The 12,893-nt window shown below is 44.0% G+C and overlaps 2 protein-coding genes across 2 annotated transcripts; one reads left to right on the plus strand and one right to left on the minus strand.

Moving 5' to 3' along the window:
• The first annotated feature begins 6,224 nt into the window (after positions 1 to 6,224).
• LOC121835254 lies at positions 6,225 to 7,045 on the plus strand. The gene is made up of 2 exons (XM_042289251.1): positions 6,225 to 6,953; positions 7,037 to 7,045. Exons 1-2 carry the CDS (start codon positions 6,225 to 6,227, stop codon positions 7,043 to 7,045), a joined length of 738 nt encoding a protein of 245 aa, XP_042145185.1.
• A 3,565-nt stretch (positions 7,046 to 10,610) lies between these two features.
• On the minus strand, positions 10,611 to 12,643 carry LOC115325297. Its single transcript, XM_040215365.3, has 3 exons — positions 12,286 to 12,643; positions 11,506 to 11,613; positions 10,611 to 10,936 (listed from the first exon to the last, which is right to left on the minus strand). The coding sequence occupies exons 1-3, from the start codon at positions 12,404 to 12,406 to the stop codon at positions 10,611 to 10,613; spliced, it is 555 nt and encodes a 184-aa protein (XP_040071299.1). The 5' UTR covers positions 12,407 to 12,643.
• Between the last annotated feature and the right edge of the window lie 250 nt (positions 12,644 to 12,893).

Genomic DNA, 12,893 nt, shown 5'->3' on the forward strand with positions numbered 1-12,893 from the left:
GGAAGTTTTATCGTGTTTTGCGGAAGTGACAGGTAATATTCTGGGTGAAAATATCGAAAGTGTAAGAATACCCAAATTTTTTAAATAAATGTTTTGAGACGGAGGGTTGAGGCTTGCGACTTTCTTGGGCGTAAACTGTGATACGGTTCAATGAGACAAGGGTTGCCGAGAGCCAATGTTGAGTCGTTCGTGATCTCGAAGTCACCGGAGCTTAGAAGACAATAAGTTAGAAGGCCTTTACTCAGGATATTCGGATCGCTTCAAGCGCTTGTGCCGAGTACTTCTGGTGCAAGCTTTTGCTTTAAGTGCAGTGAGGTCTTGAGTGACGAACTAAAGCTCAGAGCGTATAGTTCGTTCGTTGGACTTATAATTTATCTAGAGGCTGAAGCGAGCGATACCGGCACAGTCGGTAGTGTTCCGGCCCAGTTGAGTTTTTTTTTTTTTTAAATCGGCGTTTTTACGTTTCACAAATACCGATTCGATCTCCCAAGACTTAATATAATGATCGCAGCGCATCATACAATATTTGCCTTCGAGCACCGCGTACAAGCTTCAATGGGTTCCCAATCAGCGATCCAGCCTGTATCATACTAATACCCGTGCCACACGGGCAACTCGAATGCCATTTAAAACGAATGACATTTGTGTGATCGGTGAATCAGCTCGCAATCTGTCGCGTGTGGAACGCGCCACGCCCGGAGTGTCGCTCGCTGATTGGCCGTCCGCTCATATGTCATTCGTTGTAAATGGCATTCGAGTTGCCCGTGTGGCACTGGTATTATACCCCAGTCAGACGGGAAAGTAAATGTCAATTTTATCGAATGTCATTCACCGCTCGGCGAATCAGCTCGTGATGCTGGTTCTGCACGTGGCGGGTGCACGCGCAGCGTGGCGTATTAAACACGCGGATTGGCCGAGCTGTAATGTCATTTTGCTTAAATCTCATATAACGTCCCGTCTCACAGGGGTTTAAAGGGGCGATGCAACTACTTTTGTATTTTGCGCAAATACCGCTTAGAACGGATTCCTGACGTTAATGACCTGCGAAATACCCGTTCGTTTTTCACCATATGCAATCGAAGTCGCAGAAAAAAATAAAGTAGAACGAGCAGAGTTCACCCCCTCAACTCGCAGCCAGAACAAGCGGCCGCGTGATCCGGAGCCGATAATATGCCGCCAATGTTGATCATAGCCACGCGCTGGAGTTGGCAAAGCACAGGACACGCGCTGAGTTTCAGACATTGTTATGGATCCGCTATTGTCGTCATTGCAGCGATTGGACACGGGACACTACCCCAATGCTTCTCGAGCTATCGATTATCACGAGCCCAAATCGAGCGTCCACGCCATGCTCGGCTCCAATCTATGAGCGGCATTCAAATATCGTCACTGGGCGGTACTGCTACCGCCCAGCTACGTCATCAGGTTTTTGCGAAGGAGAGATTGAATGAAAACACTCGGTTTTGTCCTCAAAATTACAGCGCAACAAAGGAGTTTCTTGGTCAGTGGCGTAGAGTGCGAGTATCCTTGTGTCCCACTGGTGGCAGTAAGCTCGTGTAAAGTGAAAAACAGTCCAATTGGATATCGTTGCACCGCCCCTTTAAGTGTACAACGCTTACAGTGCTGCTGGCACGAGCGTGGGGCTTGATCTCGTTGATCATTTGCACGCGTTCTGGCGCAAACAGAATCATGGATGAAGCCACGCGCTCGCGCCAGTAGCATTGACAGCGTTGTGGATTAAGTATGAATCGGACTCATACTACATTTAACCAGAGCTAGACGTTGTGGAAAGAACAGCGGCGGTGCCCCATAGGCCGTGTTTTGCCGAGAGTGTTAAAAGCCGCGCGTGGCTCTGGTGTCGGAATCCCGTTGAGCTCGTGCTGCCCTGCTTTGCACGCAAAAATTAAAAAAAAAAGTCACGTACTCAACTCGAACAACCACTCAGCACAAGCTCAGCGATTGTTTGAGCTGTACATGACCTGGACAGTGGCATTATTTGACAAGCAACTAACTCTATGCATGTTAAAATGACTTTGACTTGCAGAGAGCCTGCATCTCAACAACTAACGACTAATGCTGATATACGAATGAAACGGAAAACAATTATCAGGCAGGCATTCTATTTGTCAACAGGCTGTGCCGGCTCCGCATTTAGGCGAAGGAGCCGATCCGTAATAAGATAATACAAACAAACATATGTCTTGGAATTACTTTTGCACCCCCATAAGATGTCTTTTTGAAGGCTCGATTCAGAAGCTACTTGATTTGAAGAGTGCCTCAGCTTCACAAATGCATTTGGAGTAATGGCCCTCGCCAAGCCTGAGCTCTGTCTCAGGTTTAAGCTGAGGTAGAGTATAGAAGTTATAGGCTATAGTCACTGACAGAATGAGAACGACAGGGAGAAGTCTGAGTTGTTTCGCCTACAGCATTATTAAATGCACCAGCTTCGATAACATGTCGATGCTTCCTACATTGACGTTGTTAACTCATCCTTTGCTGCGTTCAAGTTTTCTCTTCGACATCTTTAAATTTCAACCAATCTTTTGAAGCGTTCAAGCTTTTTCTTGCCAATCTGTAGAATTATTCTTCCTTTTTGCTCTATGTTAATTGTGCGTCATTAGAAAGGCAAAAGCTGTTTATGAGCACAAAAAATAAACTAATGACTGAATGAATGAGTGTCGCCGACTCGTGGGTCTCGAGCGTGCACACATGCAGCCAAAGTAGGGTGGAAAGTACAAGCTCTTGCTGGAGGCCGGGCGTTCGAAAGAGACGTCCGGCCATTATCTTTTTGTCATTTTCATACGTTTGTCATTTGTCATACGCGAAATGAATTGAACGCGCTTTAAACTGACAACATAAATCGCTTAGTTAATTTATCGCACTGGGATTTACTACAGAGGTGCCTGATTTTGGCGGAAGCTTTCACTAAAATTATGGAAAGATTGGCTCACCTGAGTAAATCGAGAATAATCAAAAACTATGTTTTCGGTAAATTTTTCTCTCTGTACACTAAAATAATAGCATCAGTTACTGTGGCGCTTATTTGGGTCAAATGAAGTGATGAATAGGTAAGCGAATTCTATTTTCTTTTTCTTTCACAATTTTTAGTCGTAGTAAATGCCGGAATGACCCACAACAATTTTCTTATGGTTTCGAGATAAAAGGTTTACGATATTTTTTTCATAGACAAAACCAGTTTTTATCTTTTTTCTTTCGACTCCGTGGGTTTCATGTATTCATACTCTCTATTAATAAATGTGCAAGCTTTAAACACCTTTGTAGTAAATCGCAGCGCGATAAGTTAAGGAGCCAACTTATGCTGTCAGTTTAAAATGCGTTCATCCATTTCGGCCACGCTGTACTATGAAATATTTTAAGTGCAGGGAAAAATATTTGAAATGTGCAGTCCGCATTTCATCGTATCTGAGAGTTCTGTTAGAGATAAGAACAGTGTATGTCTATTGCCATCCACCATTTTCCAAAGTATTGTTCCCGCCTATGGGGGCATCTACATTCTACACAAGTAGGTACGCGAGTGGGTTCAAGACTGGAGAGGCTAGAAAACAAAGCGCTCACAAAGCATCTCTAACCCTTTCGACCATACGGGTACATACGTCGCAGTTTCAGGTTTTTTAGAGAAAATTCCTCAGAACAAGCAAATATCGTTCACGGCTGAGGTAGACCTCTGAGTCCTGATTCCCCCAGATTGTGCGAACCTTTCAAAGCACTGCGGTACAACTTCTAAAAGAACTCTGCTCGGGTGCGGCGCGAGTCCATACTGCCCGCTTCAGTGAAAGAACACTGTCAAGGTAAAAACGCCAGCCCATACCGTACGGGCGAAAACGTTTAATGAAATAAGATAAAATTCATAGCATTCAATAGACACTAATAGGCGCAAAATTGATGACACCACGCTTGTTGTTATTTGTTTTATCCTTCCATGCGATCAAAAGCAACCTTCTCCTCTTTTCTCCGATACACTTCCGTGTGTCACCTGATGTTAACATTCCAAGTTGGCTGACCGTACTGGTTTAAGAAAAAATGACATATGAAAGAAACCTCTCTTCCCCAGGTTAGGCAAGAGAGGCTCTTGCGCACTACGTATCAGATGGCAGATTCTTTTTGGAATAGGTTTCCGTAACGCAGAGTCTCAAACCTAGATATACTCGGCGTCAACTATTATGTGCTGCATTGTAAAGGCTAGAGTAGCTTCCACAGTGCTTCCGCCCAGCACTTTTGCGAGGGCATGTGGTTTAGTGTTGTATCTCATTTTCATGGTCTAGACTCAGGATCTAGCTTTGACAGAGTTGAAGCACTGTGGGAGCTACTTTAGCCTTGACAGCGTAGCACAATATAGTTGACACCGGCTAAAGAAGCGTCGAGGGATGCGCACATGCAAACTGTGCATTTATGAAAAGTTGATTCGAGAAACGATGACAACGAATATTTACTCATGGCGGCCGCACTTACAATTCTGAAGCGTAAGCACTTGTCTTTAAATAGCACCGCTTTTTGAGAAGCATTACCAAGACGCCCGTATGACACTGCTGATTCCAGGGTTAAATGCCCATGACCCTCCTCAGGTTGGAGACCTGAGACTTTGTGCCAAGCCAGGTGTTCATCTTGCGCAGAGGCTAAATGCAAAAATGAAGATATTTATTGGATAAGATAGACTCCCATAACTTGAACTGTAGGCGAGCAGAAACTCACTAAATTTCCAAAAGCCCAATGTATTGCGATGCTACTTAGTGCAAAAGTGCGACTAGGTGTTTAAAACTTAGAAAATATGAGCAAATGAACGATCCTCGTTCAGATGAGAAAACAAGAACGCGTTTTTGGCCATCTATTATGCCCTCTTGTTCGCAGACGGGGCAAACAGCTCTCGTCAACCGGGGTCGTTCTGCCGGGAAGTTCATCCGCTAATATTATCACTCCAAACGTCCACTGCCTATTCGCACCTCTGTGCTAAATCGCAGTAGGATACGTTTAGAATCATATTCTAGCGGACACATGAAAGTGGGCTCGAAGCATCTGTATACAGGCAGAGCTGGCGTCGGATCACGAATGTCTCAACCAAAATAAAAAGCAAAAAAAAAAACAAAAAAAAAAAACAAAAAAAAACGGCAAATACTCATATCCGTAGCCTAGTTCATATATATTCCAATAAAGGATAAATTACCAAATGACACTGCCAGTGTCCTCATTTTGTATAAACGTAACTGACATGGTAAACACTAACGCGAGTATGAGTAGGCCAAGACAATACTCGCGCCGCTCGCAGATATGTACTCGAAGGAGGCACCGCCAAGTGTGGCACATGCTCGACAGTATTCGTTATCTCGCCGATAAATCGCTCAAACCCATAAGAAAGGTTGTATTGTGCTTACCGCTGCGATTGAACGAACTGCGCGTTACCACAACTAGTTTTCTTTTCCGAAGCTTCGTTTATCGGCACGCTTTAAAACTTCCAGTATTCTAACTTCTAAAAGTTGAGCTCCTGCATTGGTAACATTCAAAGGAGTGTCATACAGATGAAAAGAAAAACAGAATGCAAAATGATAAGGAGACGAGACCTCTTGACAGCTTGGCGCTGTCAGATCCGCCGCCGCCGCCGGTTCTCTGCCGCCGAGGCGGAGGCACACTTAAGCAGGCCATGGCTGAGTGGGCTGGTTGGTACCTGTATACCTGAAAAAGGGGCTAAAAAAAACTTGGACGCTAGAAAGGAAGAACAGGACCAAGCCGGCACCTAGCAGGCCAATATTGCTGCTGGGTGCTGTCGGCGTCGTCAGCGGTGGCGGCTGCAGCGGCCTCGGCAGCCGAATCGACGCCTGCTTTGCTTACGGCGTTTTAGCTGGGGAGTGTTGTTCGGAGGGGCGGTGTTTTTGAACCTCCACGACGCTGCTCGAAGTGCACCCTGGCGAAGACCCTCGAGCTGGCTGATGAACGTTGGTTGCGTGGACGAAACTACACACAACGCGAAGATTTCCCAAGGTGACTCAAGTGAGAAATGTAATGAGGGCTTGGGTGGAATATCACCAGGAGCATCTGACGGAAGGTTATTGCATTGCTAACGGAAGCCGGCCGAATCATATAGGGGAGTCTTCCCCGCTCTGTTGCCATCTCGGTCATAAATGCAAGGGGGGTTCGGTGCCGGCATGGGCAACGCAGCACGCTTATGCTTCCTTCTGCTGCAGATCTTCGCTGCGGCATGGTCCGTCGAAGAGATGCCTCATCCCCTGACTTCCAATCAACGCGGTTTTGAGGAAGGAAGCCAATTCCCCTCGTCACCGACAACATCAGCGGACTTCTTGCCTGGCGCAACGTTCGTCTGGCAACAAACTGGAACGTTATCTTGTGACATCAGTCTACAAAAGGAGCAACCGTCCGCTTCTCGGACGGGGTTCGGTGCCGGCATGGGCAACGCAGAACGCTTACGCTTCCTTCTGCTGCAGATTAGTCCTGTTTATTTAGAAGTTGCTCGTTATTCCTCGAAACGCCAGCCGGCATCGTTCCACAGTGTCCTTGTAAACTTGTGTTCCTGGTGTCAGAATTTTCTGTCAAATCCTTGTACTACACTTGTAGAATTGACATTGATTCTCTCCGGCGACGTCGAACTTAACCCCGGGCCCCTTACGGACGCCCAAATCCAGAAATTGCTGAAGGCAGTTGACCTACTACCAAAACTGGATAAAGGACAGGGAACTCTAATAAACGACGTGGCAGAAATAAACCGGAATCAGGTTCGACTCGACAAAAAAATCGAAGCCCTGAGTAAGAAATTTATTGCGATGGAAGCGGAAATAGCTCTGTTAAAAAGCTTCAAAGATGATATGCAGGAAATCGGTGCCCTCTCAACCAGTCTATCAGCGCAAGTTGCTGCGGTCTCCTCTAGACAGGATGACACAGAAAACAGATCAAGAAGAAATAATTTATTATTTTACGGAATCAATGACGTTGAAACTCTTTGGAACCTCTTTAGAAATAAAGTAAACTCCTTAGTCAATGCATTTATTCCTTCCAAACTACTCGGTTGCAGGCGACGTAGAGACAAGCCCTGGATGAATGGAGAATTGCGTACCTTGGTTAAAAAGAAGAGGCGTGCATACCTGAAATATCGACAAAGGAATGACACATTTTCACGTTTACAATTAGCCGAATTAAATAAACAATTTAAAACAAAATCGGATGAATGCAAACTGAAATTTTATTCCTCTCTTGACGAAAAACTAAGAAAAAACCCGAAAGAGCTTTGGAAATATGTTAAGTCAAAAAATAAGGCCTCAATCGGCATTCCCCCCATTAGTGATTCCGGGCAACTTGCAAGTGAAGAAGAGGAAAAAGCTACACTCTTAAATAATTATTTCCATTCCATATTTTCATCCGTAGTTAACATGGAGCATCTGATAACTCGCGAAGGGTTCCGTGACAAGATGGATGAAATCGAAATATCTTAAGACGGAATACTAAATTTGGTGAACGAATTAAAGCTCAACAAAGCAAGTGGTCCCGACGGTATACCCAATCGTGTTCTCACATCATGCTCTGGAATCACCTCATTTTACTTAGAAGTCCTTTTTAAAAAGTCTCTCTCGAGTGGATGGCTTCCTAGCCAGTGGAAAACAGCGAACGTAGTGCCCATACATAAAAGCGGCCCAAAAGACCATGTCCAAAACTACAGACCTATTTTCCTCCTTTGTACGTGCTCCAAAGTAATAGAACACATAATTTATAGCAACATTTTTAATCACCTGGAAAAAAACTGTTATCTTACTACCGCACAACACGGATTTAGAAAAGGGTTTTGTTGCGACACGCAGTTGGTTGAGTTCTACCATGACCTTGCAACATCATTTGATAACGGGCTTCAAGTAGATTGCGTTTTCCTTGATTTTCAAAAAGCATTCGATACACTACCTCACGCGTTGATTATCTATAAACTAGCAACGTTAAACATTCCATCCAACATTCTTGCATGGCTCAGCGATTACCTATCTCATAAAAAGCAATCTGTTTTAATCAGCGGCAAAAGCTCGGGTAATGTTGGGGTTACGTCCGGAGTACCATAGGGGTCTATATTGGGACCACTTTTATTTTTAATTTTTATCAATGATATCACTATAGTCGGTTGCAAGCTAAGAAAAAACCTGAAATGCCTCTCAGAGGAAAATGTAATCCTACGCCGAGAAACGCCAGCCAATCGTTTTCATGACGTCACGATTCCGTGGACCAATCGCGATTCTTTTGAAAAAAAAAAAAAAAAAAAAAAGCTCAACATGGCTGCTGGCCTTAGCAACGCGACGCTAGTTTCTCGTGTCAATTATTCTGCTTTTTTGCACCGTGTTTTACGTGCCCGAGGTTACGCCACGAAATCTTAATGGTATCGGCTTGCGTTTGCAGCAGTTTTTGCGCGACAACGTGAGAATCCAGCGACGCTATCGCCAACGGAAATTTCGAAGGGGGCGCGAGGCTTAGCCTTGCTGAGAGGTGAGAAGCTGCGCCGGACGTCGTCTGCTTCGTTGGATTTCTGTCGCCTCTGCCCCACGTTGCTACTCAACATAGTACCGGCACCGCTTGTGCTTCTTGAAGAACCGCTTTGGTGTCGCCGGTAAGGCTGCACCAGGCTGTTTCGTCCAAGAATCAGGGGAATCGCTTTCCGATGTCACCTCAGTGGGATCCATGACGGAAGACAAAGAGAGCGGGGCGCGGTGGTGGTGTCGATGACTTGGGAGGGTGCCGATTTGTCAAAACCCGAAAAGTATAATTATTCTTGTTTTGTATTCATCCAACAAAATAAAGGCACACATTTCGTGCGCAAAGCCCACAAAACTAAGTAGATCACTAAATATTTGTTATTTGCAGGAACTATAAGTGCTTCGCTTTCCCTCAATCGAAGGCGCTGGAAGACGGTATGTTAGACCGTATCTTGGACAGAAAATGAATTGGGAAGACGGTACATTGGACATGAGTTTCTTTCTTTACTAAACAGCTATTTCGTTGACAAAAACGTATTCTAACTTATTTAAATGTCCTGAATGAATTAAATAAATATTGTAGTAGTTTAAGACACGTTTCCTAGAGGAAGAAAAAGCAACGTTGCTAGCGAACTACTTTCTCGACGGCGGAGGCACTTCAGATGGGCGCAATGCGCTTGTGGGTGGAGCTAAAAGATTGTTCTCATGTTGCATCCGACTATAACTCCATACAATCGAAAATACGGCTATATGTTGATGACTGCGTACTTTACTCTGAAATTCATAACACGTCCGATTGCTTGACTTTGCAGAAAGATATCTGTCGTACACTCTAATCATGGTAACCTTTGTAAAGGTGCACGTTTTCACATTTTTGTGCACCTATAAGTTAAAGGTTACACAAATGTAACCTTTGCTAATGTAACTTTTGTAAAAGTTACAGTGGCAAAGGTTACCTCTAATTTACTTATAGAAAGGTTACAATCTCGTTAGCATTGTAACCTTTATAAAGGTATCTGCCCGCCAGAAAGTTATAGGTAACTTCCATGTGTTCGTGTAACCTTTGAGTGAAGCAACAGCTGGAATAAGAAATCCTTTTATTAAAAATGGCATTTTTGGCGAAAATTCACAAAAAGCATCCTGCTAGTTTGTGATTTGACCCGTACAAAAATAGGACAGCCCATAAAATAGTGAAAAACTAGAGAACAAAAAAAAAATACTGTAATATACAAAAACGGCAATTGATTCCGAAGTATCACAATATACATAATCACAAATTCCCGAGTCTGGGATACATCAATAAAAAGCTGTGATATAAATTACGTCCATAATGTAAAGGCACTATTATCGTAAGCGGTTAGCAGGTATCGTAGCATATATGCATCACAAAGAGCGCTGTTGAACGGTGTACAAAGCACTTTAGAATCTAAGGCCATATTATATCAGTGCTAGCCGCACACAAAAAAAAGTTGAAAATTCGCTTAAAGAAAGCAAATAAACTCACGTTAAATCTCACTTCGACAGAAGCTTCGGCTTAACCAGCATGGCCTTTACATCTATAGTTACGAAACCACACTGGCACTCGTACAACAGAACCGAACAGGAAAAAAAATGACTTATGTAAAACGATGTGTAAACACAGTTTAGCTGCTGTACGATAGACATAATGAACAAAATACAAGTGCTAAAAAATAATTCAAAACTGTAACTATAAAGTACATCACAGTTGTTAAAGGGAAACTATAATAAGAGCTCTGAAATGGATATATAGGCAGCACGGAAAACACAAGTGTATGAGCTGTAGAGTTGTTAATTTTTTTATGGTCTGTTACCCTATATTATAACACATGAACCTGTTAGTAAAACCTAAACCATGATTCGGTAGAATAAGGTGAACTTAAAGTGAACGGCACTTTAAAAATGACAACATTCACTGCAAGACAAGAAAAAGTATTCTGCGATTCAGAAAAAAGAAGTCAAGGAACCAGACGACATTTACTTCCCCATCTCAGGACGCAACCTATTTTTAACGGTATTTGCTTTCGAAAAGTCAACACAAATTGTTCTTCTTCAACATAATGAGCAAATTTTTCAGCCGGTTCGTGAGCAGTCCACGGGGCACTTTTGTGTCAGGTAGAGTTATCTTCTGCAGAAGACGAGCACCATGCAGACAAATCGCTTCCGACACCTAGTGCACACCAAAGCAACCTTGTTCATGTGCACTTCCCGAACATGTCGCATAAAGGCATAAAAATGCCTGCTGGTGAACCTGCACGCCACACAAACGTGTTTGCTGACCTTGGGTGCAGGTTTTGATGGCGCAGGAGCTTCATTAATGGCAAGTTGCTGGCTCATGTCTACAGGAAGGTCCGAAGGAGGTGGAGCTTCCACCCATAGTGAGCCATCTTTCGAGCAGCCAGGCTGTGCACTCTCTTGCAGCACTTCGGCAACTTCTCTCTCGTGGTCTGTGTTCCGTAGGTAGAACAAAGGGTAAAAACAGATGGGATCAGTTCACAACGAAGCGGGAAATTGCACTACTTTACTATTGGTTGCTTCACGCCGCCGATGCTGCACTGATGACTCAGTCGAGCAGGCTGGATTGCATGTTAAATAAAGCAAGGTCCATGCATACATCCATTCTGTAGCCAAGCAAGAAATATTTTCCTCGTGCGCGGAATACAGCACCAAGAACTTGTCATGCATAAATAAGCCCATAAGCATCGAAAATATGAACGGAATTCTAGAACTTACGTCTTGAACACTTATATAGCGATACACTGAAGGCTTGCGTAAATCAAGCATTAAAAGCATGCACGGTACCACTTTTCTCAAAGGCATGTGATCTGGCAGTAATTAGTGGTAAATTATTATCGTACCGGTAAAATGTAAACTTAAAAATCAGAAAGCAATAAAAAAAAAATCTGCATCGAACTAGCGGTTCATTTAGGACACAGTGATTGGCTATTAAGGCGCGACTTCAGTAAAATAACGGGATTTTTTAATATATATTTGCGAGCATGTTGCGCCCACCAACCTTTCGAACAATCAGGATGATACGGCTGTTGCACTTCACTCGGTCCATTTATCCCTGTGCCAACTATTGGTAGAATAGGTGGCACAGTAAGTCCTTGCTCTGTGTCACCTATTGGTAGAATAAAAATAAATAAATAAACATGACGGAATAATTGCACCACAAAACGAGATAATTGTTTGTCCTACACCGTTCATTCTGCACCACACCTTAAACGAGCAGGATGTTTTATTTCTTGACTAAAACAGGGATATATGCCTATATCAATTCTGCATGCCACACATTAAATATTTTCTTGTACCCTGAACGTAGTGCGAAAAGTTTCGGTGCAAAAGCCATTCCGCAAGGAGTGATAAGACGTACAGAGTTACAAAATTCAGTTACCAAAAATAATAATACCGCAGCCGTGCATTGCAAGCTTGCGCCTATGTAAAATGCACAAAAGCACGCATATCCCCACCGCGCGCGCAAGCGTGTAAATAGGCAGTAATTAGTCGTGCATTACCACCACACCGTTCACTGACGACACTAGACAGCTACGGCAGGGCTCATCTACAGGCATTGCACATAAAAAGAGCTAAATCGACACAGAGTGCCACGAGGACAGACATGCGCTCGTATAAAACGGCTCAGAATCATTTTGGTCCTAAATGCACACAAATAACGAGCTTTGAAAATGAGAGCTCGCACGTCGCTACTGCAACGGTTCCGCTAGGAAGAAACGTCACTTACCCAAATCGGTGATTCTTCTGTGAATGCTTGGGCAGTGATTGCAGTACTCACAACGAATCTTTGCCGCGCTTTCGTCTGATGGGCACACGACGACGTAGCGCTGACAGTCACACAAAGGCTCCCTGCAACTGCCGCGCAGTACACCCCACATGTCCCTGCTGGTTAGCGACATAACTGCTTCCGTGGTTTGTCGAAACAGACCGAGAGTCTTCCAACTCGCTCCGAACAGAGTATTGGCGCAAGAAATGTGCCGCCAAAAAATGGCGCTCAAACGGCCCGGGCGCACGCGAGACAGCCGCGACAGCGGTCACTCATTCCCGCCGTACTGACTTCCCAGCATGCAACACCGCTAAGCAACTCAGGCTTTCACAGCCATTGTTCTTCTTTGCTCTTCTTTTTATTGCGAAAGAATGCTGCCAGCAAGGCGTCCGAAAAAAAAAACAAAAAAACAACGCAACACAACGCGAAAGAAGTATACTTCTTTCGCGTTAAAACTAAAACTATAAAAATGAAACCTCGGAGCCTTGGTGGCCTTGTCGACGCGCTCCTCTGCTGTTTCCCTCTCCTGGTGAAAGAGGGACTCTCAACAGGCGATGTTTTCTTTTTTTTTTTTTTCGGACGAGAGTGCATAGGTTACTACGTTATTCATACGTTACTGC

The sequence above is a fragment of the Ixodes scapularis genome, unplaced genomic scaffold, assembly GCF_016920785.2.
Source record: "Ixodes scapularis isolate PalLabHiFi unplaced genomic scaffold, ASM1692078v2 PGA_scaffold12__126_contigs__length_90152505, whole genome shotgun sequence".
NCBI classification, from domain to species: Eukaryota; Metazoa; Arthropoda; class Arachnida; order Ixodida; family Ixodidae; genus Ixodes; species Ixodes scapularis.

What these genes read in the sequence shown, in the direction of transcription:
- LOC121835254 (XM_042289251.1), top strand. Translation starts at nt 6,225, where the DNA reads ATGCCTCATCCCCTGACTTCCAATCAACGCGGTTTTGAGGAAGGAAGC.
- LOC115325297 (XM_040215365.3), bottom strand. Translation starts at nt 12,406, where the DNA reads ATGTCGCTAACCAGCAGGGACATGTGGGGTGTACTGCGCGGCAGTTGC. An exon ending in AAGCGCGGCAAAGATTCGTT is followed by an intron (nt 11,614 to 12,285) that starts GTGAGTACTGCA and finishes TTCTACCAATAG; the next exon opens with GTGACACAGAGCAAGGACTT. An exon ending in TCATCCTGATTGTTCGAAAG is followed by an intron (nt 10,937 to 11,505) that starts GTTGGTGGGCGC and finishes TACGGAACACAG; the next exon opens with ACCACGAGAGAGAAGTTGCC.